This window comes from Synchiropus splendidus, chromosome 12 (genome assembly GCF_027744825.2).
Source record: "Synchiropus splendidus isolate RoL2022-P1 chromosome 12, RoL_Sspl_1.0, whole genome shotgun sequence".
NCBI lineage: Eukaryota > Metazoa > Chordata > Actinopteri > Syngnathiformes > Callionymidae > Synchiropus > Synchiropus splendidus.
The window spans coordinates 12897501-12924282 of NC_071345.1; the positions used below are offsets into that span (position 1 = coordinate 12897501).

Sequence of the window (26782 nt, forward strand, 5' to 3'; positions counted from 1 at the left end):
CACTGAGCCATCTAAATTTCTATTTCCCTCAGCTAAAATATTTCTGAAAGACAAAGCAGATTTGAGCTTCATTCCGTGGGCGTAACAGTAATAATAAGCAATAGTTCAGTGGGTCAGTGTCTTGCCTGACAGCTGCCATTTACCAGGCAAGTTTCTCAATCCACCTCTTTGTAGTCCGAAAGCTTCACCAGACCCCTGAGTGTGTCATGACGAAATATATGCAGCGACATGTTCCATCATCAGCTGCCAGTGCGTGACAAGTGCCTGGCACCCACTCTTTCCCTTTTTACCCTGCGTGTAGGTGACAACACCCTTCCTTTGTCACGTAAGACTGAGCACTGCAGCTCTGCTTGACAGGTAAATGTCTCCCAAAACAATCTCAAAGTGGAAGCCGTTATAAAAAGCAGCAAGTGGGAGCTAAAGATGAGGAAAAAGAAAAAAAAAAAAAAAAGGATGTTCCTTTCTACTGTGCTGGTTCTTACCCTGCTGCATTAAGGAGCCGACTCCGAACCAGAAGCTGTTGAGGAGAGTGAAGTTGTTTTCCACTACATCTGATCCAGGATTACACGGATGAGCGTCGTACCATTCATACGGACTAAATCTAGGGAGGGGGAAAAAAAAGACACTTGATGAAATTTTCATTGTGATTCTCAACTGTAGTACTGAAAAAAAGTTTTTCGAATTTGACAACCACATTTTAACAAAAAAATAAATAACAATCAACCATCAGTAGATATGAAAAATGGATAAAAAAATATTTTACAATGTATGTTGAGCCTAATACATTGGATGTTTAAGACATGAGATATACAGTGCCCGGCTGAATAAAAAAGAAAGAAAATAAAGTTGATCTAGGGTCAACAACTCGATGTGCACTAAGAATGAGGCCAGCTGACTCTGCGAATGTACAGAATAACCAGGTTTTTCCATCAGTGGACTTGTTTCTTCCACGTGAAAGAGTAGTTCAGGGAGCAAGAGACATGATCTTCACACACCACTGAGCCCTGACCTAAGCCCAACTGAGAACTTTATAAAGTGCTAGAGAAAGCGATGCACAATTGTCGGAGGGGTGGCATTGAACCCAGAAAGCGTATTTAGAATAGGAAGCTTAAGTTATGAAATATTTGATCCATGTGATGACCAACAACACGAATGCCAGTCGACCAATTTCAATCCTCACTCATTAAAGTAAGAAAATGCTACCTTATGCATGTTTCCCTCCTGTAGCTTGTGTTATCCAGACAATCAAATGTCAACCGTAAATGATCTCACCACAGCTTTCCATCCCTGTTTTGAGAGTTTCAGGTATTTGAAGTTAAATGTGAGACTACAAGAAAGATAGTCTTCAGAAGAATTAAAATGTCATTTTGAAGACGCTCTCATATGAAACCGCTTTTGAGGGAAATGATTGATTTTATATATATATATATATATATATATATATATATATATATATATATATATATATATATATAGAGAGAGAGAGAGAGAGAGAGAGAGAGAGAGAGAGAGAGAGAGAGAGTTTTGTATGTATTTCAATTGCTTTCAAAACGTCTGTCGAACTACTTCAAACGTGCGTATGCATGATCATAACTGTCATAGTTATACCATAGATATTTCTTCTGCAGATCGTAATGAAAATGACTTTCTTTGTCATTTGAGTCCTTTCAACAATGACTCCTTGGACAGAACACGTTCGGATATCTATTCCTACGTTTATTTCTATCTTGACATGAAGGAAGTAGGCTGCACTTGACACCTGTCCAGCGTGTCCCCTGCATCTCACTGCTTCAGCCCTCACAACCTCTAAAAAATAAATAAATACTAGCTCTCTCTTTCTCCCACATCCATGACTTAAATATGGTTCCTCAATGTTAAAGTTAATGCTGTTGACAAGGGGGCTCAAGCGATACATCACAATTCAACCATTCCTGTATCCTGTAAGTCGTTTCACCACCAGGCCAATAGGGGCGCTGTGAGTGGGTTTGCTTGTTGAGAGAATCCGGAAGACTTTCGTCCACGATCATAGTTTTAAATATTGATTTTAATACAATGTCATTATTTGTTTTTCTACTTCTTTCTGAAAAACACTTTTGAATTGCAACGAAAAGAAATAAAAAAATAATTTTGATCATAACAATAAGTGTGTACAAGGTCAGCAAAATATGTATCAACGCATTTTTTTTTTCAGTCAGATGACAGCTATCGCAAAATCTCAACTTAGGGTACAAACAATATTTTACCTTGCACGATCCCGAATCACCAGTTCAAGGTGGGTTGCTGTTTGCTGGCGGTGAACCAGTGTGACAGCTTTTCAATCACAGAAAATAAAGGCAATATTTGATTTTGTCTTTATCTTTAGCACTAAGATCATTTTACTCACTGGGAATCAGTTTCGGAATATTTCTGTTCGCAGTGCAGAGTGCAGCTGTGCGCTCTCAATCTCCTTTCAGTAGCCACTTTTCTAAAACTTCCTAAAGTACCACTTTACATGGGAAGCAGCAGGAAATGCCAAGAATGGCTCTCAGCAGCACGTTGGTGAAGAAAAAATAAATAAAAAAATTAGTTTTCTGGTTCAAACTGTGTCGTCTTTGCCTAAATTACACTTGCCTGGTTTTAAATTTCAAGCAAACAGTGAGTGGGAAACTGAAGCAGGTGTACTTCATCAGAACCTGATTCATCCAACATAATGATATGGAGCAGACAAGGAGGCCTTCTCTATTCACTAAGACAGTATTCCATTGCGTTACTCACCTTGCAATGACAAAAAGGACGCAGCTGACACCGAGATAGGCGAGAAGTATGTAGACCCAAATGTCGGGAGTCATCGGGTTCAGGAAGGAGAAGAAGCCGTTCTTGGTGGTGTTAGGTTTGCGGTAAAGGATGCTGATGCCAACGTTCATGAACGGCTTGGTGAAGTCCACGACCTTCTCACGCATGTAGGTGATGGTGAGGGGAGCCAAGGCCAGGTCTGCTCTCTGCAATGACAATCCATAAGAAAACTGACACCACATTCACGTTTACGTCTGAGAGCAAACACAAGCCTTGGCTTAAAATGACGAGATATTTATGATCGTATTTCAGTGGAATCTTGTCTTGAACATTTGAGTCACTTCTGTGTACTAGTGATGGGTAGATGAGGTTTCATGAAACAGTGTCGTGATTTTCTGAGGCCACCAGGTGGCACTGTCTGCTGTATAATGTTTGGATTTGTTCAAGTAATTCAATAATTCAATGAAACCTCCCATCATCTCTAAACCAGGAGCGCCACCTAGTGGCCTCTAAGAATTAGCACGCTGTTTCATCAACCCTGCAAGACTGGTTCATGATACGTCATTGGCAATCACTACCGTCTACTCAAATTTAGCTGCACATCATCTTTAACAGTACATACAAAGATGCATGAACTTTGCGTTTACAACATTCCTCGTCCTAAAAATCTTATTTTATTTGTATACAGCTGTGTGAGGAAACCAGTGTGCCCCCTTCCCAGGTTTGCTTCTCAGATGGTTCCATTTGAATTGGAAAACCTTCTTGCTGTGAGACTGCACCACTATTCAGCAACTGTACAATCCATTATTTTAGAATTACAAGGGTAAAAGAAAGAAAAAAAAGGTGCTTTTATAACCTCCCAGCAAACGGCCGTCCAGGTGGTTATTGAACTCAGCTGCTTCATCCACCCTTGACAACACATCCCTGCTGTTGGAGACAAGTGGCATGAGGAGGAATCCTAAACATCATTTTTCTTGAGCAGTTGCAGACAAAAAAAATGATTTACAACACAGCTTTGATCTGGAATAGCTTTTAAATATCTTACTTTCATTAGCCTACCAAACCCTCGACACACAATCAAAGTTTGACTCCGACAGTGTTTATTTGTGATATAAATATGTTAACATGTGGAGCAACAGACTTGCAGCCAGTTCCACACCAGACTACAATTCACATAGGCCTCAAAAGATTGGACAGCAGGTGCTTCCCACTGTGCGTCTGCTACCTGCCTCCCTCCAACTATTCAGGTTTCTAGATCACACACCAGTCCCTCAGTTCCTCTGCCGCCAAACGGAGCTTTGAACCAAACTGCCAATCAGATGGAAGATCAACCAGCTTGTGATACCAGAGATCCCTCCGGTGCGCTAATATACATGCAGCGTGCCTGTGTTCACCACAACACCGGGGCCGGGGCAACAATCACCTGACAGTGGCCTGCTGAGTGCCACATGAGTTAGCCTTATCTGGCAGAGCAGATGGTGGAGGTTGAAGCGATGTGTCGCTTTTCACTTTCTCATGTTTTTCTTGCAGAAACTGATGGGAAAAACTCATGTACAATGTCTGATGAATCAGAAAACTTTATTATTTATGTTCGTAACATGCTCTGTACCAAACATAGAACAATAAAAATGATAAATAAATAATATTCTAAAGTGCAAAAAGTAATTTAAAAGAGCTTAGAAACAATGCGCAAAACAATGCAGATTCACGAACAGAGTGAACAGAAAAACGTGCCAAAGATTCCTTCATTGTAATTTTTTCAGGGATGAATTGTACGTTTTTATAGCGACAGGAAGAAAGGTCCTCCTGTGGCGCTCAGTCTTTGAGATGGCTAGTCTCAGTCTGTTGGTCCATGTGCTACTGTATTGGGCCAGGAGCGTAATATATACAGTATGTTTTATATTACTCACCTCCACATGCATCTGTCTGTATGTATCTGTCTGGATGATATTTGACCCTCGGGTGGTCAAACTGAATCAATATCCAAACACTAAAAATACCTCATCGGTGTTTCTTTATTTCTTTCTAGTTCAAAGGTTTCATCGTCTAAACATGGCCGACTCCAACACCGATTTACTCAACGCTGGTTTGGAATGGAGGCAGATCTCCAGTTGTGACAGTTGACCTCTTTCCTTTTCGACTAAAGGCGATTCCCCTTCACCATCGGGTCAACCTGCTCCCTCCTATGAAACTCAAATTACACTCAAGTGCTTCAAACACACTAGCTGCCCCCAATTACTCAAAATATGTTGGTCACTGACATAAAACACCGCTATCCATACACACTTTTGAAGTGAGAGATTCAAAATGGAGCACCGCCATCAGCATTTACATCTCTTCATGACTGAAGTCATCTCCTACTTTGACTAAATTAAGTTCAACAAGGACGGTTGCATCACTTGGCACCTCGAAACTAGGGCCGTCGGCTCTGCAGTTGGCGTTGGGATTATAGGGAAAACAAAGAGCCCCCAAGTCACCCAGGACTCAGCGCTCTCTTACCAACATAACAGTCCCTCTATGGCAAAACGAAAGGTGCATGTCGTACCCAGAAGGACAGCCATTTACAAGCTTAAAAAAAACATGCTCTAAGGTTGAAAATATGAATCCAATATTGATTTTATTAGCTGTTTTTGTAGTGGGTAAGGGACTTGTAAAGTGTACCGCTTACAACATAAGTCACAATCGAGAATAAGGCTTTAAAAATCCCTCCAAAATGAAGAGTTTCATGAGGAGGTGAAAAGTGGTATTTCCTCCTGAAGTGAAAAAAAAACAAACCCTAATACGGTGCCCCACAGGGATCCAGTACCTCTTTAAAAGGCCTTGAAATGAGGATAATTGGGCGTGGGTATGCCTCATGAGACTCACAAGGCAACAGAAAGTCTGAAAAATAAATTGGGCCAGGTCATTCAGAGGTTTAAAAACCAGTAAAATAATCGTAAAAATGAACTCCAAATCAATTGGCAAGGCAGAGCAGGGATTTAATTTTTTAAATGTTTTTTTTTCAAGTTGTTTCCTTTGCAATGAATCAGTGCCATTGAGCAGCTGACAAAACTTGGCCAGGTTGATCTGAAATAAGGAGCACTGTGTGTCAAGCTAAATGGCTCCATCCACTTCCAATAATGGGTTTCTTAAAACTGAAAACATTTCGCTCAAGTGTAAAAAAAAAGGAACTCATGTTGAAGTGATTAATTGGAATTAAACTAATTTCCTTCCATTATAAAGCACCTGCGAGGATTTCCCATTCACATTCCGTTCATACAGCCGAACCGCCTTTTCAAATTCCACAAGGGCGAGGGTCTCCTTTAAGGTGGAAGACGTAAGGCAATTTTACTGCAAATTGCTTTGACTGTGTATGTGTGCTTGCCTCTGAAGCACAACCACCAGAAGCAGCAACTTCATAAAAACACATATATCACAAATAATAGCTTTCTATTCCGCTGCGAGATAATGAACAAACTCCAGCGACTTGTTCTCCCTTTAAGCAACAGAACAAATTAATATTGTCAGTGTGTGTTTGCGCTGTTTAATGATGGAGCCCTGCTTCTTCATTTCATGCCAGCATCTGCTGCCGTCAGTAATCCATTTGTTCCCCTCAAGGTTATTGTTATCAACATGGATACAACGAAAAAGCACGGGTGGGGAGATAAAGTGCTGCAGTGGAAGCCCACCTTCCCTAACCCTTTCAGCACCAATCCATTGACTCTTGCCATGCGATTCTCGGCACCAAATGCCATTTGCGCTATTACAAGTTTTCAGCTGAGTAACAGCCTGACCCGATGGGGCTGAGGACGAAAAGAGAGCACTGACAGGGACACTTATGAAATGCCAGCGCAGAATTGCCGCCATCATTCCGACGCGGGGCTCTTTCATGGGTGCTCGGGTTTGACACGGATGTTCGTGATCGCTCACCGTGTCTCAGCAAGGTGATGTTCTGCTGCACCACTCTGAGATTTTGCAGTTGTACAAGTGTGTGCTCCTTTTAACACCCAGCAGGATGGGCCTAGACAAGTGAGTTTATAGGATGTGAGTCGAAAAGTGGAATTTAAAACCAAAAAATAATATTGTTCATCGGCTTTCTTTGAACAGGAATGTCGTCTCATTATGCTCAAAATAGTATTAGTGAAGTTGGGAAAATATACTAGTCATAAACTATGAGTATCACTCGAATTATCCATGTTGGAGCTGTCAGCAACCGATGTTGGTCAGTGTTGCTCGTGCCCAGCTGCACAGCAGTGAGAGTTTGATCCCTGGTACTTAGCTCATATTTGTATGCTTCTATTTACTGATTGAGTTGAAAGGCGTCCAAAAAAACTAACATGAGCTAGTCAAGACATATTTTGATGAATACAGAAAAGCACTTAGTGCTGTTTAAATAAAAGCAATGAATCACCGAGGGGGAAAAAAAAAACGTGGCAGTAACAAGTCATCACAGAATAAAGGAGGTTTGCATTCACGTAGGGAGATGTAGTTTGATTTAAACACACACATTCACATTTGTTCTGCCCAAATGAGATTCATCACATGGTCGCCGAAATAATTTATGATGAAAAATAATCTCACTGGACAAAAATTAATAGGGCCCTCAAACGTGAACACTGAAAATATCCCACTTTAAAACTGTGAATTTGAGAAAACTGGCTGTGAGTGAGCCAACCTATTCACTTTCCTTCAAAATACTATACATTAAGTTTTGAACACAAGACCATTCTCAGACCCAAATCCCAGTGTAACATCCCATTCCACGCAACATTAGTCATGTCCTCCTCAGGATAACGACCCGTAATATGTTACGGCTGATCATCTTCAGTAAATAGTAAATGTGTGACAAATCAAATAGAAGATGGACCAAACATATAGATGTATATAATACAAAGAAAAAGAAAAGTAGAAGTGGCTCATTCTGCAACCAAGACCTCAGTCAACTCCCCCAAAACTCCATCAGTCACATGTCTTTACAGAACCCTGCAACATGCTACACATCCAATCCAATGGGATATTGTGGGAGGGCCGACTTCTCTCCACTTTGATAGAATGAGGCACCGTGCTACTAGTCTAGCAAAGGTGACTACCGTGTGGCCTTTCACTGCTCAACTGTAGATCCTCGGACAGGACTCCAAACATGGGGTCTGGAGCTATTTTGATTTCCAATATAAGGGAAACGGCAGATGCCCCTCCAAAACCCATCCAATTCAGGGTCCAACCAAAAAGCATGAACTAACTCTAATAGCAACTATTTTCAAGCATCGGATGTTGCCGACAAAGTCTGCGTTCTGCGGTGCACGTTTACGTTTGGAATCAAAAGTTTCCTGTCCTGGGATGTTCCAACTGATGGGGTTGGGACGCGTGCTACGCCATTGTAGATGTCACTTGTTAGGACATTACGAGGTTCTCTCCCCTCATCACCATGACTGAAGTGGACGGATGTTGAAGGTGCTTAACAGGTATCTACCGACTGACACAATGAAATATACAGAGTGAAAATGGTTAATCCTATCCCCAGCCACTGTCTTTCTTTTGACTTGATACGCTGCCCAGAGCGTCGGGATTATGCAGCAGGAGGTGGAACATAAGGGTCAATTAAAACACTCAATGCATCGACATGAGACACGGAAAATAGACTTCTCTGTCACTCTGGGATGTAAAAGCCAGGAACTCGGAAAGAGTCACTGTTTGATGCCTTGGCAGTGAGAACGTGTTGAGCGAGCAGAGAAGGAAGGAAGGAGACGGCAGGTTAGTCAGTGGTTTATCATGGTTTTTGTCGTGTCTGTAAGAAAAAGGACGCTTGGCGCTGGAAACTGTGTTTATCTGCTTTTGCTCCAGCAAAAATAGAAGCTTATGAAGCCACTACAGAGGGCAAGACTGGAGCACAGACGCATCAGGTTGATATTGGTCTTCAATAAGTCACTGACATGTGTTGATTGTGTAAGTATTATATCCGAATAAAAGTCCATTTTGGTAGCCCGAATCGATATATGACAAGGTTGCTAGCGACGTTGCGGGGATTTGTGTTTGTACTGTTTAGACAATGAAGTATATATATATATATATATATATATATATATATATATATATATATATATATATATATATATATATATATATATATATATATATATGTCAGAAAACAAATTGTGACGAATGAACAAGTGTAAAAATGATCGCTCTCTTGTAAACTTTTTGCGGTTGCTGGGCTGATGCAGTCACATTCAGAGATGACTGTAATTTGTCAAATGTTGAAAGCTTGGCAATAAACACTTACATGCTCAATGAGTTCCCTGATCATTCCATTCCACTGGCCCTTATCATCTTGGGAGCCATATTTCCCATCAGGCACGAGTCGGATTTCGTAGGTGAAGCCCAGGATCATGGACAGTTCCCGGAGCAAGTCGATGCAGAAGCCTTCGAAGCGGTCGTTCCCGACTAGTGCCTTGTCAGACTTCTTAAGCATGACGTATGGCTCCTCCTGCAAAGAAGCAAAGAGAATACACTTAAAAAAAAATAAAATACGCAGGAATGGAAAGGTAGGGCTTTACCTACATGATAGGAGATGTGGTTTAGATCTTCCAAAATTGTTTTATTTTTATTTTTTTTTTAAATGCACGCACCAGTTAGACATATTCCACAGTCAATGTAGCTGTGGCCATGAGCTAAATAATCCTGCTGTGCCTTGTAATGCCACAGCGCAATGACCTAAATAACTTGGTTCATTTTACGGGCAGGTGGTGAGAACTCCAAACAGGCCAATAATACCCTGCCTGGCTGCTCATAATCTGGGTTATATTAAACCTGATTAGGAACAGAATGCTGCTGTAAAATGGAACACGCCCATCATGGGGCCTTCGCTATCCCAACCAAGTCTCCAACTGAGACTGATGCCTGCAGTCACAGTGACTAACCCAGGGCGGCACGGAAAAATAATTTCCCTTCTTTAGCACCAGTTCGTCGCGAGAAGGACCTGCGTGCACCTGCTGTGGATTTGAAAACACGCTGCTCATTTTATGCAGCGGCTGTTATCAAATTTTATTGCCTTAAATAGCCAGATGTATAATCCAAAGTGAGCAGAGAAGTGGAGTAATTGATGCTTTGGTGAAGGTGACCTCTTGTTTGGTGCCTTTAAATGTGTTGATATACTCACTATAAGTCAACAAAATACAAGCAGCTGTAGGTTGTATGTATGGCAAACAGGATAGTTAAAAAAAATGTATTTCAAGATTAACATTTTTTAAATAGACACATAGATTACAGCGCAATTGTTCATATGTCAATTGCAGTATCAAGCATTTCTGTCAAGTAAAAATTGTGTTTTAAGAGGCAAAAAGGTTCCTAAAAAGTTTGACTTTAAAATATTAAATTGCAAAATAAATATATAAAAGTACTATTATTCATACAATGAAAAAAAGAATTTAAAAAAGCTACGAAGTAATAATCTACTGATGACAATAATGTACTGAGACAAAAATGAAGGTGTGACACAAACGTTTAAGAACTGAGGTTGGAGAGTCTCTTGGAAGGGAAATGGCTAATGGCTGAAAAAGCTAAAAAACCCCGTCCTCAAGGCAGCACCATCAATAAGATTTGACCACTAACTGGAAGAAGCAAGTGGCATAAATATTCTCTCGACTACGAAGCTGGTCAGTTCCAAGAGAGCCGTGTGGTAATCTACAACCCGCCAGAGGAAGCATTTCATGCCCAATGCTGCATCACCAAAGCAAGCAGGCAATGAAGAGCATTGAGCGTTAAATGTTCAGGAACTGTCTGAAGTCATAAAAAATGGCCAAAGATGTGTAACAACACGGGCAAAGACTTATGTTTCATTCGCATTTAAAAGTGATCAGTGTATGTGCCACTACTTTATCCAACAATCTACACTTGAATCTACTTAAAAGGAATCTGGAAATTAAAATGTGTTTCAATAAAATGCTCCTAAACCTGTGTGGGAAAAGAAAATACAAAAAATGAGCAGAAAACATGAGAATTGTTCTTTTCTCTGCCACATTGCCATCACTCACACCAAGTCGATGATAAAGAATTATTGGTGTATGCATGTTTGATGTGGGGTTGATATTCATTCATTCATTCACTGGCGAGGGAAGATTTCAGAATGAGGTTACGTTTAACATTCAACAAGAGCTCCAGATGTTGCCACTAGCTTTTCAAGTCGCTCAGAATCTGATTTCAAGGCTAACTCAGTGCTTGAGACAATATTGACACTTTGATTTCAATGAAAGATGGCACTCCTCTCCATTTTGCTCTGTGAACGGCTGAATTTTCCCCTGGAGATGGCTGAGGCGCCATGGTCCGCAGGAGTGGCTGTGACTTCTTTTTTGTTCGTTTTTTGTTTTCTTCTTCTTTATGGTTGGTTAAAGGAAAGGACTGATCGGGGAAATACAAGGTTTGTTTCATGGGTTGTTGAGGTTTCTAGAAGCAGTGTCCTGTTTACCAGAGACCACCAGATGGCACTGTCTGCTGTAAAAGTTGCGTATTTTAAAAACTAATTCAATAAAACTCATCTCTTAAACCAAGAGTGCCATGTAACGTCCTCTGAGAATTAGAACGTGGCTTCATCAACCTTGCGATACTGTTTCATGATGCCTCATCTACCCGTCACCGCAGAAGAGTTCCAAGGCGAAACTAGCTGACATGATTCCAGTGCGACTTTTATCAAATTTCAAATAAAAATATTCCTCAAATATCCATTCTCTTGTGACAAAATAAATAAATAATGTATCGTAATTTCAAAATACTTTTCAATCACGATGTATATCCATGTTTTTCTTGCAATGCTTCCCCTTGCTCTACATTGCCCTGGAAACAAAAGCACAGCATCACGTTGTTTGCGGTCTTTCACTACAACTACAACAGCCCCTGAGTTATGAATATTTGATGACATCGCATTTCAGACGAAAGCGCTTATCTGCAAACTTTCCTCAAGTTGTCCAATTAGCTTGATCAAAAAGTTTGCATGTTAAAGGAAAAAGCCATTACCATCTGTTTCCAGGCCTCCATCGCGTGCTATTCCCCAAGGTTTTGGACTCAAATCAAAGCATTTATACCCGTTTCTACCCTTGGAAACTCAGCGTGGGTGAGCAAAACAGAGAGAGGAAGGAGGTGGGCTTGTGCGGAGACATTACAGGCAATGGAGTGCAAACAATTAATGTAAGGGGGAAAACACATTAACTTCCTTAATCTCTTTGACAAAGTTATGGCTATAAAGCTGTCAGACGTCGACTTCATGCATCGCCGAAATCAGTTCGGAGCGGAGCCATTACGCTAAAAGGGTAAATTGATATTAAAGTCGAAATTCACTTTTGTTAACGCGGGTGATTCCATGACGACTAAAGAGGAATGACAAAAGAGCAAATCGAGTGTGTTTATAACAGCATCGCAGATCACTTCAAAGTGATCTGGAACACAGACCTTTGCCTTTTTCTACGAGTCGTAATGAATGTCCCGCGTTGAAATGGAGTCTGACGCATTAATTGTGCCCTGTCTTGACGTAATTACAATGTTCTCATGCAAAACAGAGCTACTGATCATGTTCACTGTCGCTGAGAGGTTCAGTCCCAAACAGGTTCAACACAGAGAGTGGCGCGTGGAAACCAACCAGTGCCGGTGGAGATCAGCCATTAGTGCCTCTGCCAGCCCATCATTCGAGTTTGTTGAGTTTCACTCTATTTTGGGGGGATGTTTTGGATTCTTTCCGCAGCAGACTCATGTGTTTGTTGTTTTGCTTCTATTATATACACGCTTCACAATGCGAGTCATTGATATAAATGCTTTCAACAGCCAATTCAAAACACTAGAAATGAACAGAACCATTTCAAGTTAGATGCAGCTGTATTGCTTCAAGTCAAAGCAGTTTTTAAGTGCGCCACTTCATGTGCTGCATTCAAGGTTGTCATTAGACATGATATTGGAGTTAAAACTGAAAAAGTAGTCTGTGAGGAAAACTGTCTCAAATGAAGGAAAACATGAAAATAAACATCAGAAACAAACTACACACGTATTGCATATTTTAGAGACTTTTCATCGAAATATAGTAGGAATGCAGAACACCCTTTATTTAACACCATTTATATATATTTATTTCCACTCTCATGATTTGGTACTGAGAGCTGGACAGCACTTGAGAAAAGGCCTCACATTTCCAAGGTGTATTTTTGAAAAATGGATAGACGAGTGAGAAACTAACTATATACAAGCTTGGATTTATTCGGCTAAGGTGAAGTATTATTTATTTATTTGTTTTTCTGAAATTGATGAAACTATGAAACAACAAGAGGTCCAGAAATTTTAGTGGTGTATATTGCTACCTGCTGTACACATATATCAAGGTGGTCAGCAGTGGCCAAACACCAACTTCCCAAGGTGCCCGGCCAAACATTTTAAGTGAAGTACCAGTGACAGACATAATAACAGAAGGTGACTCACAAGGATCGTGGTAATGATGAGGGAGCGGTTGGCCAAGGAGTCAGTGATGTTCATTCCTTTGCGTTTTGGCACTTCAGTTATGTTAAGGCCTCCAGATGCACTCCACTTCCCCACCTGTGGAAGACAAGAGAGTGCAATGGTCAGAGAACACACACACCTACAACTGCAGCATCACGTATATACTGTGGTGCTACTTTCTCAAGTATGTACAACAGCAACATGGAAACTACTACAATATACAGTATGCTTCTTAGCAAACACGAAAAGAAAATAATTTCTCTGTCATTACGTTTGAAATACAGTAACGTCATAATAACAATAACATATTTTGTATGCATGATTATATGTTGCCATTAGTTGTGTTACATTGCATTTTATTGAACATTTGATCGGACAATGCTTTTCAAAGTAAGACAGAAGTAGAATGAAATGTCAAATAGCTGTGGTGTATCATTTATTAAATTATTATATTTACATTACTTAAATTGTATTTAAATTGTATTATCTTTAACACCAATAATACAAATTTCACAGTAATAGAGTAGCTTTGCAACAAAATAAGACATAACAACATGTTTGCATTAATGAAGTTGTATCCATTTCAAAACTCACTTAAAACTAGCGATACATCGAGACCATTTTTTTTTCCAAAACAAGTGGTGCATTGAAGTACTCACACGGTACTGAATGATATTGGAACATTATTCAATATGTTTTTCTTGTACATGGGTCACGGTCACAAGTTTCACTGCAGTACAAACACATATTTAACAAAATAAACTGATATTCAAAAATTTTAAAGCGGTATGGGGGGCAATTTTAGCTAGATTGTATTAGGAGTATTGGACGATGAAATTCATTCGTTCATTCACTGGAGAGGGAAGATTTCGGAATGAGGTTACGTTTGAAATTCAACAAGAGCCTCACATGTTGCCACTAGCTTTTCTAGCTTCACTAGATACATCCCAACTTAAAACTCATCGCAATGAATTGACGAGTGGAATTGACAGCAAAAATGGCCTCTGGCACTATCTGGATAGTTTTAGCCACAAATACAGTAAAAGTTTGTTGTTGACAATCTATATTCACTGTGGAAGCAGTAGTTTTGAAACAAACTATCAAGGCTTCATTTGCCTATGCCAATATTTGTATGACACAGTTTTTTTTTTAATTCAAAAATTTAATACTCCCAAGAGTATTTATTCTCATACTTTTTTGTTCAGATCCCAAACAAATTGTTGGAATGACTGAGATGTTTGCTGCATACGGAGATTTCTGTACCACTTGGGTGATGCCTATCTTGAAAAACAATCGTAATCCAAGACCCATTCATAGTGAAGTCTTCAGGAATAGCAACTACACGTTCCTTTCTCTCACAGCCAAAAACACACGCTCACTCTGTTAAGTGGCGGTACTTACGGTATACCCCGTGACATGACATCAATCCCAGAATTCTTTGCAAGTTATATGAATAAGCTTTGGTGACATCAGCTCTAATAATATAATGAGAAGTATTTGTTTTATTTACAGATGGTAAGGTGATGTTTCATCTTGCTAACAAAGCAGGTAACTAAATTCATGAAAGACCATAATAGGGCCCTGTAAGAGACTCGCCTTTCCCAGTGATGGCTACAGTTAAAAAAATCCACACATTGAATCAAAAATATCACTGCATTTATTATGGATCCTTGAAAATGTTTAAAAACTAAATCCAAATGGGCTGAATTACATCAGCGTACAGCATAAAGCGTGTATATGGAAACATGGTAGTTGAAAAGTTTATCTCCTGACTCCACAGCGTAAAGGGAATTACATGTATCTTACATTTTCGAACATCCTGGCACCGAGTGAAAGCCGAGCTCTGGGAACCTTTTTCCATAAATCCAGCACAGGCTTCAAATAGGGGACGTCTTTTCTCAACTAATCCATTGTAATTGAATATTAGCCCATCTTAGCAGGCCCTAATAGTTAAATCCGATTGCACGGTTGTGCCGCACAGCAAGCAGACAAGGAGAAAAAAAAAAAAAAAGGAATCCATGTTTAACTTGGTTTATTTTATTTAATTTTATATTCTTTAATTAAAACTATATATATATATATATATATATATATATATATATATATATATATATATATATATATATATATATATATATATATATATATATAAAATAAGGAGGACACGATGCATTTTTAGGAGAAAAAAAAGACTGAAACACCCAATGCCTATTTAACCTGTTCTTTTTAAATGTATTCTTATGTTCTGCACAAAACATCACAATAGCTGTCACTTTCCATACATATGATGCTAATTTGGTTTCTCGTCCCTGCAACTTCTATCTGTCTGACCATATTCAAAACAAGACGCCACCAAGACGCAGAAGATTCAGTTCAAAGCAGAGACATTCTTGCTCACCAGGGCTACGAGATGAAAAATCTCAACTCACATATCGTCTTGAGCCTTTGGGGAGTAGTTGAAAAAGACATAATGGGAATTATCCTTGTTTGATATATTCATAATGTATGAAAGCCCTCCAGTGGAAAAAGCTTGTTACAGTCCAGGGGCTACTTTACCTTCTAATGCAATAAAAAAAGGTAATTCCACATCCATCAGCATTCTATTCCTTCATTCGCCTCTTGTTTTGTGTCTGTGTGTGTGTGTGTGTTTAAAGAGCTCATTACTGCCAAACAGCATTTTGGGCATCACCTTAAATTATCATTACGAGAATCCACAATTAACAGCCTAACGTGTAGCCTAATCCAATTTGCTTTATGATCCACTAACTTATGCTCACGTTGAAACAGCCAATTTGCTTCCTTGTTAGGGGGTAAATGATTCTGTCAAATTTGCATTATCTGGTCGGCACCAAAAGAGAAACCGTATCACGCCGATCGATAATCTATTAAAATCTAGTGGCGTCACTGCAGGATTGTTGGGCAGAAGTGTGGGTTTGTGTGCGGCAGGATTCGTCGGAACTTACCTTTTCAAGTCCGTCTTCCTTCAGGCTGATGATGTCCAGGTCGAAATCTGTCCGCAGGCCAGTCGTCTTGTTGAATGACAGTCTTCCAGTTAAACCATCCCAATGGGACTGGGAAACAAACAGACAAAAACATCATTGTTGTGCATAAATACGCATGGATTTCTGGTCACCACAAAATCTAGATATGTGCTAAACGCAAGGTCCGCAGTCCTGTTGAGGCCGACATTGTCATTTAAATGGCCCTCAAGGGTTTAAAGTGAAACAGCTTGGGAATTCACGTTGTGTATTCATCCGCCATGAACCCGGGAACCACTGTAGCTCATAAAAAAAGTACATTTATTGATCAGTGCAAGGGCAGACAAGTGGATTGGCGAGCTGTCCAGGGTGCATTCCAGCCTTTCACGCAGTGACTGCTGCGATAGGCTCCAGCAGTCCCCACAATCCTGAACAGAGTGGTTCATTGATGATGTGCATAAATATGTACTGCTTCCCCCTTTTAAGGACCAGTAAAGATCAGCCAGTCCACCTTTCATCTAGATTTTCATTCGCATTAAATTAAATTTTCAAGTACTATTACGTCGCTACTACGAGTCGAGCATCGTGAGTCATGTCCATCATGCCCTTTGCATGTATCAATGTGGCGCACATGAGAACCTGAAAATACAAACAGTATTTCTTATACCTCAAGATTAATAACTTAATACTTTTTTTCTTTTCCAATATTTATTTTTTATATTCTGACTCTTTCAGCAAAATGTATGTAAATTAAATGATATATATTAAGCATATTATGTGAATTATACTTCACTTTAGCCTTAAAATTAAAAAGTTAAAGTTTATATTTGAGACTCATTTTCTTGTGTCTTTCTGTGTTTTGGTTTGCCCCGTCAGAAATGCACAAGAACAATTGAGTGACAGAAGTGTCACAGCTCTCAGTCTCTTGGCAATAGGAAGAGGAGCTCAGCCTTCGGGCAGAGGCTCCAAGTAGAACACTACGCTGGCACAGTAGGAGAAGCCAGTTGAGGTGTGTCATACACCTCGACCTTCCGGATGTCTCAGGGTGTTCCAGGTATCAACAACTGGAAGGATGTCCTGGGTAGACCCAAGACACACTCCCCTTGAAAAGATGGCTACAGGTGTTAAACCAGTTCTCAGATGGCCACAGTGAGTTCCAACCGAAGGTGTCCGAAGGCTGTCACCATTTCATTGTCTGTGTTGGTTTGTTTCACCTGACTCCTGATAGGTTAACCTGAATGTGCTTGCAGGGTTGGAAGAAAAACCTGCACCCACTGCAGCCCCAGTTTTTCACCCCTGGTTTAGAGAGACATTTGGACCTCTTTGTCAGGGCACCTGCCTTCAATGTTTTCATCTGCCTGTGCCAAAGAAGATCATAAACGCACCTTTCCTGTTGATATATTTTTTCTGCAAAGCATATATTTTGCTACTCATCCAGCCTGTCTCTGACCCGGCGTCAGGGTTTTCTCTGCAGTACATCAGAGCCGCTGCATTCTCTCATATTTAAAAACCAAATAATGCCAAGCAAACATGCTAGCGTTCTCCACCGCCTTCCCTGCTGCTTGCCAAAAGTCGTTGTGAACTGACAGCGGCTTCAAGGAGAAATATGTGTCACTCAGCTTTCCCAAAACCCCCTTCATGCCTCATTCCATCTGGCCTACCGCCACCAAAGAGGGTGGCATGTTCAAACAGCTCTGATTCACAGAGCGACATAAATTCCTCAGCAACATCTCGGCTGAAGGGCAGATTCGACCTTCAGAACACGTCGGACACTTGTCTGCGAGCGAGCGTAAATCAGACCTGTGGCGGTGTTTTTACAACTCAACACCACAGATTGTTTATGTAAGGACAACAATGTGATCAGATTTCACCGACCTTCATCATGACGACTGCGAGTTGCTCGGTTCTCCGGACAAAATAAAGGCCAGCGAGTGGAGCATTTCAAGCAAGCAAAAGCCACGCAGAGAGGGAATGAGAGGGAATTCGAATGATATAATCCTGCACTCACATCACGCAAAAGTACAGTTGGAATTAGATGGGTCACAGTAATAAGTGCATTGTGATAATCTGTCTAAAAATGTTGGAATATTATTACCATAAAATTTTCTTTACTAGACTTAAACAGGTTTATATAGAGTAAAGCACAGGTCTCGGGTATTCCTGAATATTACAGTGGTGTGTGTGTGTGTGTGTGTGTGTGCGTGTGTGTGCATGATCGTCACCTAATAACTGGTTGGGCAACCCTTGGCAGCAACAACTGCTATCAAGCATTTCGATGACTTGCCATGAGTATTGGACTCGCCCAGGAGGAATCTTGGCACTTATGCTTGCTGAAATATAGAATTCCACCACATGGTGGGATCCTCCTGCATGAGCCACCTTTCAATGGTCATGCCACAGCATCTCAATATTGAGCTCTATAATCGGTCTGAATGGCCAGTTGTAGTGAAGGTGAAGTAGGTCTTTATTTATTATTTTTATAACTATATATTTTTTTATTTTATTATGTATTACGTTATTTATTGTTGTTCTTTCTTTAGCCCATATATTTACTTTTTTTATCAACCTTATTTTATTTGTTTTTTCATTTTTGGGGGAATATATAGTTTCTTTTTCATTGAAAATACTTTCCATATTCGCACTTCGCACTGAGTTTTAGAAGCTGCTGCCCCTGCGACCCAGCGATGGATAAGCGGATGAGGGTGGATGGATGCCACTTATACATATTTATTTTATTCCTGTATGATATCACCTCAATTCCATACTAAGCATTAAGACGGTTCTAAATATTGTAATATTAAATAAAGAAAATGAATATATCTGTCTATATAGACCAAAATATTCAAATGAAGAGCATGTGCTCAAAAAAAAAAAGACATAAATTATCAGTACGTTCTTTTCACATAATTAAAGCTTCTGCACTAGCATTCTAAAGTGAGGTAAAAATATACCTACAGTATTTTGGTTGTTTGTCAAGCAAAACTAATTTGCATTGTAAATAACTTTCCTTTTTTCTTTCATATATATATATAGCAATGATGGACTTCTTGGATAGCAAACATTACTTTTCGGAACCTCTGACAAAAACAAATTGTCTTGTTGTTTCAACAAATCCTTACAAATGGTTGCGTCGCAGAAAACCTTTCATCTTTCATTCGGCGAAGGCGTCTGAAGCACTGTCAGGCTTGCATTTGATAAAACAAAATCATATTACACAAGTTGTGCTTTGAAAAAAAGGTAACAAACAAGCTTTCCGGGGGAAAAAAAAAGCGGATTCATGAAGGCAACAATCACATTCTTTTGAAGTGTCCATCAGCTCTGGCCCCTCTCAGTGTTTGGATTGGACTAACGCATTGGCTAAACATCTAAGCCCCAAATGACAGCACTCAGTCTGCCTGTGTTTCGCTGTGCTCTCGATGGTTTAGTGACTAACACTTGTCAAAAGTACAGCCGCTACCTCTTTGATGAAACTCATGAAGCGCCCTCCGAATCTCCAGGGTTTGTGGCGGTGGCACTGAAGTGAGTTGACAGTCATCTGAGGAGCGTGCTGGTAGGAGACGGAAACTATGTGGACCGCATCGTAGGTCAGAGCCGCATCTGTCTGGAATAAGGGGTGGTTGTTATTTTCACAGAACTTTTGAGGGGAAGAGGAATGTATGTCAGTGCAGAGGAGTGAAAATATAATAAACACTATGGCTAAAACATACCGTCATGATGCCCTCCAGAAGGCCGGAGTCGGGCTTCGGTGGAATCTGCCTTTCCATTGACCACTTCTCCACGATCGAAGCCACCTGAGGGTTGTCAACATTGAGGATGCGGAAGCCGGTCATGTTGACACCACAGAAGCGGTAGGGTTCCAAGTCGATCACCATCAGGTCCTTTAGAGAAAAAACAGAGAACAAAGAATGATCCTCATGAAGTCCTTCAGCATCAAGGCTTCTGGATGGATGGAGTTTTTTATTTTGGACATTGGCAAAAATGAGCAGCTTGGCGGAGGTATTGTTATTATTATTATTATTATTATTATTATTATTAACCAAAGTTTATGTTACAGGTTTTTGCTCATCTAATTTTAAAGCTGTGACACGGAACTGAATAAAAGAAAATTCAGATTTTTTTTGGTTTGTTTCTTGTTTTTTAATGGTGAAAGACTAAACTTGGGAAAAAAACACGGAAGACAAAAGATAAGATTTGGATGGACGTGGGTATTTCAGATGCTGTCATATTAAAGACTAATTCCAATTTTAATGTATTAATAAAGAATTATTGTATTCGCCAAAATGTGATTTAACCCATATTTTATCCAATACAGCACAAAACAAGTACAAAAAAAATGGAATGTAACTAATGACCTCAAGGAAACATCTTAAAAAAAATGTATTTTAAAATTGTGATTAAAACACTAGCCATGATTTATGTTTTGAAAATCTAATCTCAATCAGACTTAAAAAAAAAGAAGTTGTTGGAACAAAAAAAACAAAAGACACAGGTAAAAAAAAATTGGGAGGCACAAAAGGAAACTGGGCTGGACTTTTCTGTAAGTCAGTCAGATCAGTCAAAAGTATGAATTTATAAATATTTACTGTATCGAGGAAAAATGTGTTTTTATTCATGTTTTATTACTTGTACTGGAACAACTGGAGGCAAACATTTTACTAAAACAATGCATCAGTGAATGAACAATATTTTTTTCTCTCTATCCTGTTTTAAACATGAAAATTCCACAAAACCATGCACTTCTAGTGTGGCCTACACTAACACACTGCCGTTCAAGAGACGGACGGACAACACGATCAAACTCTATCTATTGTATCATGTTAATAATGCAGCGAGCAAAGAGGCAGTTGGTGAGTTTCTGTGTCTACAGTTTCTGTTGCAGGCGATGTAGTCAGAGCGTGGAGTCACATGTTGACACATGTCATGTCGAAACGGGCCACGGCTCTCCAGAGAAGGCTTTTCGATGAGCATAGATATTTCATTAGCACCCCGTAGGGCTGGCACTGGGGAGGCGAGAGCTCGCAAGACGCCCGCTTAAAACACACAAACATTTCTTCTCATTTTTTCCACCTATTATGTTTCATTCTCCGCTCTCGCTCTCTCTCACTCCGCAGTACAGTTATCTCTCATGAACCGAGATCAAAGTGAATCACGATTGTGACACTCAGAGATGTTCGGTAAAGTAGATCAGGTTACGAGTCTCGCCGCTTTGATGCTAAGAATACAAACTAAGTGGGACAGAATTGTTTGCAGACATATAATTCATCTGCTCTGACATGCTTGTTTCTCTCATTTTATGAGTGTCAGAAAAGCAACTTGTTCCAATTACGATTTCGCTTTATTCCAATTCCGGCCTTTTAATCAACGGAATTCACAGCTAATGTTGGATTAGATTAGATTAGATTAGAATTTTCTTCGCACAATGGGGAAATATTTGTTGTTAAGGAAGCACACAAAAATGGAAGACATGAAAGACAAACATTAAACATTAAAGACTCAAAGCAACAAGATAACCAAGACTGAAGAAACAAAGAAAACACGGTAAGGACTCACTGTAGAAATAATGAAATACTTAAAATTAATTTAAATAATTACAAATAAAAACTGTAAAATATCACAGAATAATCCCAACAATAATGGGCAGAAATGTCCAAAAAGCCTAACAATGAGTTCAGTCAGAGTCCACCACAGTGCAACTTGAGCGCAGTGGGAAGGACGGAATGACTTGCTGCCTTATGCTGCGAGGGTGGACAAGTCTGTCTTCGGAGGTGCTACCCAGCGCCGCCAGAGCGAGAGAGAAGCCTTGGAACAAGACCTGGAACCCGTATGACGGTCGCATCCGCTGCTAGCCGCTGGCTTCATGCTTTACCCTCCCACCGCCGCTAACTCATCCATCATCCCACTGTCGTCGCTGACATTGCTGGGGAGAAACCCCACAATGACTGATGTTCAACGTCATTGTCCCGTCCTCACACATCGAACAACCCCCGTCCCCCGTTCCTGCACAGCTCAGAACTGCGGGACCACCAGCTAGGCCACATCACCAGCATTGTGTTAGCATGAAATGCTAGCTGTGATCCCAAGAGCGGATAGCGTCGTGATGTCAGCTAGTAGAGTCACAACTCACTGGGTCCACAAAATCCACACAATAACAATACAAAAATAAAACAGCAGACAAAAAAAAAAAAAAGAAAAACAGCTCAGAAACTGACTGCCACTCATGTTGTTCTTTCTTTTCACCTTTGCGCCTCAAAATTTAATGACTATATTTAAGTGAGCACAAAAACAACAGAGCACAGATTCTATTTAATTTGTATTGGAAATAGTATTTCAAATATATTGATATTTTATCAAACTATTTTGGTATATTTACATACTGTTCCTCCATTCAGATTAGTGTGAACCACCAAATCTTCATTTGGAGCAAGTCACTGTGGTTTGTATTCAACAATAAAAAGGAACCTTGATGAATCCTGACAGTCTATTCTCATACTAATCTGAAACTGTTCTCGAACACAGTTTTACAATTATAAGATCTTAATTTGAAGTTCCCCGACTCTCATCTCAGCGCAAATATACCGTTACATGAGTCGTGACAGAGATTTATGTTTCTGCTATTATCTACAAGCGCTAAAGAGGAGGGCCACATTACCAAGAGTATCACGTTTTTGAAGAGAAATGTGATCCAACTCATTCCAACGCACAAAGTTATTACTTTTACCAGTCTAGTGTTGCTGAGGCTGCACGCTCTAATAAGTCTGTATTTCCCTCACTCCACAAGATAAAACACAGACATCGGTGGAATCTAGCGAGGGGAAATTGTATTGCCGTGCATCCCGTGGAAGTATTCGTCATTTCAGATCAAATCAAGCCGCCAGGTATAATCTTCTTAATAGTATGTCTATCAATATGGCAGTGTAGTGTAGCGCTCGATAGATACCACAGTCTGGTAAAGATGGGCTTCCATTCATGAGAGAAATTGTTCTGGGGGAAGAAAGCGAAACGCATAAGTTCAAGCTGAATTCGATTTTTTTTTGGATGTGTGCAACATAAACCAATTCACCAGTAACAAAATACCTTTTGGATTTTCTGCGTCAAAGCGACTTGCTACAACAGTATGACGCATGGCAAAACAATGTCATTTGCCACGCCGTTGAGCGTGAAAGATGACACACGTCACGCCGGGGCCTCTATGTCATATCGCATTATCACCACAGACTGGCCACACGGGCGAATGGAGTGTTGCTGTGTGTGTGCGTGTCAAAGTTTGCGCTTCGAGGAAGACAAGCCGAGACGTTAACACAGAGTGAATGGAACAACATAGAACATGCTGGTATTTATTTATGTTCGTCTGTTTGTCACTCACACACCAACAGAAGTGTACTGCTTCCTGTAGGTTTCAAATACACATTTTTTAAAGGTAAAATGAAGAATACAAACACAGCTCAACCTAGAAAGCTGTTTCATAAGGAGACGATCCCCTTAGCAATGACTCATCAATCCCATCACGCATTGCAACAGTTGAAGCAGTTAACAAAACAGGTTAAATCAAATGTGTTCTTCTGATTGAACATAGTTCTTTCCAGGTCACTGCGATGTACTTGGGTCCAGAGACAACCGTCTCCACTGGCCACGCCCCCTTTATCAAGCTTCAACGCCCTGTCCGGCGATTAAGAAAGTGCTTTGGCAGTACTTCCGAAGAATGAACGGCCATTTTCCGCATGATGAGTTTTAAGAGGAAGGTGGCACACACCTGCCCCTCTGTCAGCAAGCAACGCTACCCATCGTTAACCAGGCAACCTTGTGCAAGAGGAAGGGTCCTTTGCTCTTTATAACAATGAAGTCCAAACGTGAACAAAGCCAGGTTGCATGTGAACACCGTGCCCTTTAATGTGACCCACAAATTGCATATAAAAATGTTGTTTTTGGACAATAACATTGAGACATTTCTGAATTACCACCTAAAAGCATCAGTCTCTTGAGCGCAGAGAGACTCTTCATTGCCTTGTGTGTGTTGTGCAGGCGAGTTCCAGAATGGAATGGAGTTTTGAGCAGTCAAAAGGTCTTGAATTACATGCGTAAAAGAAATGTGTGGCAACAATATTGGGTGGAATTGAAGAGGAGGTCTGTGCTCTTGGAGTGTTTTGCATTAAATTTGCACGAAAAAAAGTTAATATAAAGGTTAGCTTTTTTTAATTTGCTAGTTTATTTTATTTATTTTTTTAGATATTCACGTATAATGTAAATGCCTTGCAGTAAAAAGCCAGTACTTTACGCTGTTACGCTTTCTTTTAAATTAGATCTATATTGAATTAGTGTTTACCTTTTATGCTGTAGTTCATTTATTTTATGTTGGGTCCCTATCCATTCCGAACTCCATCCTGAAAGGCTTGACTTTACCTCACAAAAGAGTGTTTACTGAGCAAACAGAAGACTCCATTATGCTCCCAGCTTGTCAAACGAAATTGATGTAATGGACTAGGTCCAAATTCCGTTTGCGATTAGCTACTATTCATCAAAAACCCAAGCGGTGAGGCGATGAGAACAAATGAGAGTCTATTTGCATGAACAAGCAGGGTACATTACCAGAGTGGTGAAGATATAGTGGTAATACTCCGTCATCATCCCCATGGTCTGAGCCTGGCAGCAAGCAGAGAGGAAGAGGAAGAGAGGGAAGTGGTGGTGAGCACGGCGAGGTAAACACTTTCATTTGACGTCCCAAACATGAGGAAAAGGATCCAACTCTGAGGACCATCATGTTATAGGCCTTGTACAAACTGAGGCACTGCCACTTACACAACTTACCTGGAGTTACAGTTTGTTATGTTGTTTGTTAAGGTGATACAATTTAAAGTTTTTCGACTTCTGGATTAGATTAGATTTAAATAATAAAGATCGCTAACTGCTAACTGTTAGCATTTAGATATATTAATACTGTAATCCCTTTGAGCTTTTCGGTTCCCGTAGCAGACTTTAGAATACGCTGCGGGCATGAACAACCAGCGAGCACCCGCCTTTTTTTTAAATAAACATTTTACAGTTGTTCATTCTCAGAGTGAGGTACAAAATAGAGGGTTCACAGCAGTTTCATGAATAATAAATCTCTGCACTTAAAAAAAGGTAAACTAAAACTAAACTAAAAGGTAAACTAACAGTTTTAAACTCCAGTTAAAAACAATACAAAGTGACGTACAGGTATTTCAGTAAATGTGAATCCAGCTGAGACACTACTACGCTGACCAGACAAACATAAGCATCGCAGACATGTTGTGGATTCACTTGGAGCCTGCAGTGATTGACAGCAGCTCCTAACCTTTTCTTCCAGGCTGATGGCAACTCCTTCTTTAATATGTGGGCATGATTTACTTTAGCCTTGGCAGCTAATTCAATATTAATCAGACTCTTCCTGCGTTTCTTAAAACTAAGATGTACTTTCATAATAGTGCAAGGACCTTCCAATTAACAGAGAAGCAGAGATGTTCTCGACTACTTAAAATGCAAATCCAAAACTATACACTGCTATGGACAGGAAAAAGGGAGGGCATTCAAGTGCATATGTGTTACACTGCAAGTTTCGTGTCTCGATAGATTTGGCTGGAAATATTGCCATCATAATATCAACACTGCTTTCTACCGTCAGGATAACCTTGACCTTTGTACAGTCGGTCCATCCTTGCCTGTATGCAAGCAGTCATCTATGGCAAATTGGATGGAATTCCCTCAAGCTATCTCCGAGATATCACATCCCAGAGAATGGGACAGACGGGCGGAGGGGCAACCTGAAATCAGTGCGCCTCTGGCAAAAAAAAACTGGCGCTGGCATGGAAGCATAAAACTCCAGGGACACACTTTTCATTTCATTCTCTGACAATCCGACGCTGAATGCTGGCGGACAGGCGCTGAGAGCATGCGAGTAAGTCAGCGGACACAATGTAAGTTTCGGGATCACAACATGACAAGTGTTTCTGGGGAACAATGAAGCCTGTGGGCGGTTGTGAAAAGATGGTGATCTGTTTTCCTTAAATGTGGAGTGTCACACAAAACATATCCTGTCACTAACTGGGGGCCTCCAATGGGTTTTTCATCCTTCAGAAAATACTTTTTTTTGTCTTGTTTCCTTATATGTAATCCCGGCTAGCCAGGGTCAAAAACCACATTGTTTTGCGATGCTTTGCTCAAGATGTAGTTTGTGACCAAAGCCGATGAAGAAGTCAGCTTTCCGTAAAGTGTTTTGCCGAATAATGTGTTCCAGTGGAACCATTTCTCTGCTGCATTTCAAAAGTGATGGCTGTGGCAAAGATGCAGTCAAGGATTTGACAGTTGCTAACTTTCAGTCGCTGTGAAAGTAGCGTACGACCACAGTCTAAATTAATGTATTCTGATCTGAGGTGAAATATTACTTGATACAAACGGATACTATGCCATTCAGACTTCCGTGCTCAGTACCGAAAAGTTAAATGTAAATAGAGAAAAGCGTAGACAGTGCAACTCCATGGCAACCGCTCCCACCATAGATCATTATAATGTTACAGTTATTTGCATGTGTAGGTTGTTCACTAGACTTGTTTTCATATTATTTTGAAATG

The 26782-nt window shown here is 40.2% G+C and overlaps 1 protein-coding gene across 3 annotated transcripts in view; it reads right to left on the reverse strand.

Annotated features, from left to right (window-relative positions):
* The window catches only part of grik3 (glutamate ionotropic receptor kainate type subunit 3), a 94391-nt gene that overhangs the window by 14602 nt on the left and 53007 nt on the right, over positions 1 to 26782 (reverse strand). For all 3 annotated transcript variants that reach the window (XM_053880151.1, XM_053880154.1, XM_053880152.1), the window contains 8 exons: positions 24783 to 24836; positions 19907 to 20077; positions 19657 to 19800; positions 16185 to 16292; positions 13204 to 13317; positions 9032 to 9235; positions 2755 to 2978; positions 483 to 601 (listed from right to left, as the gene is read on the reverse strand). In XM_053880151.1, the coding sequence (XP_053736126.1) occupies positions 483 to 601; positions 2755 to 2978; positions 9032 to 9235; positions 13204 to 13317; positions 16185 to 16292; positions 19657 to 19800; positions 19907 to 20077; positions 24783 to 24836 (1138 nt within the window). The remainder of the gene's footprint in view (positions 1 to 482; positions 602 to 2754; positions 2979 to 9031; positions 9236 to 13203; positions 13318 to 16184; positions 16293 to 19656; positions 19801 to 19906; positions 20078 to 24782; positions 24837 to 26782) is intronic.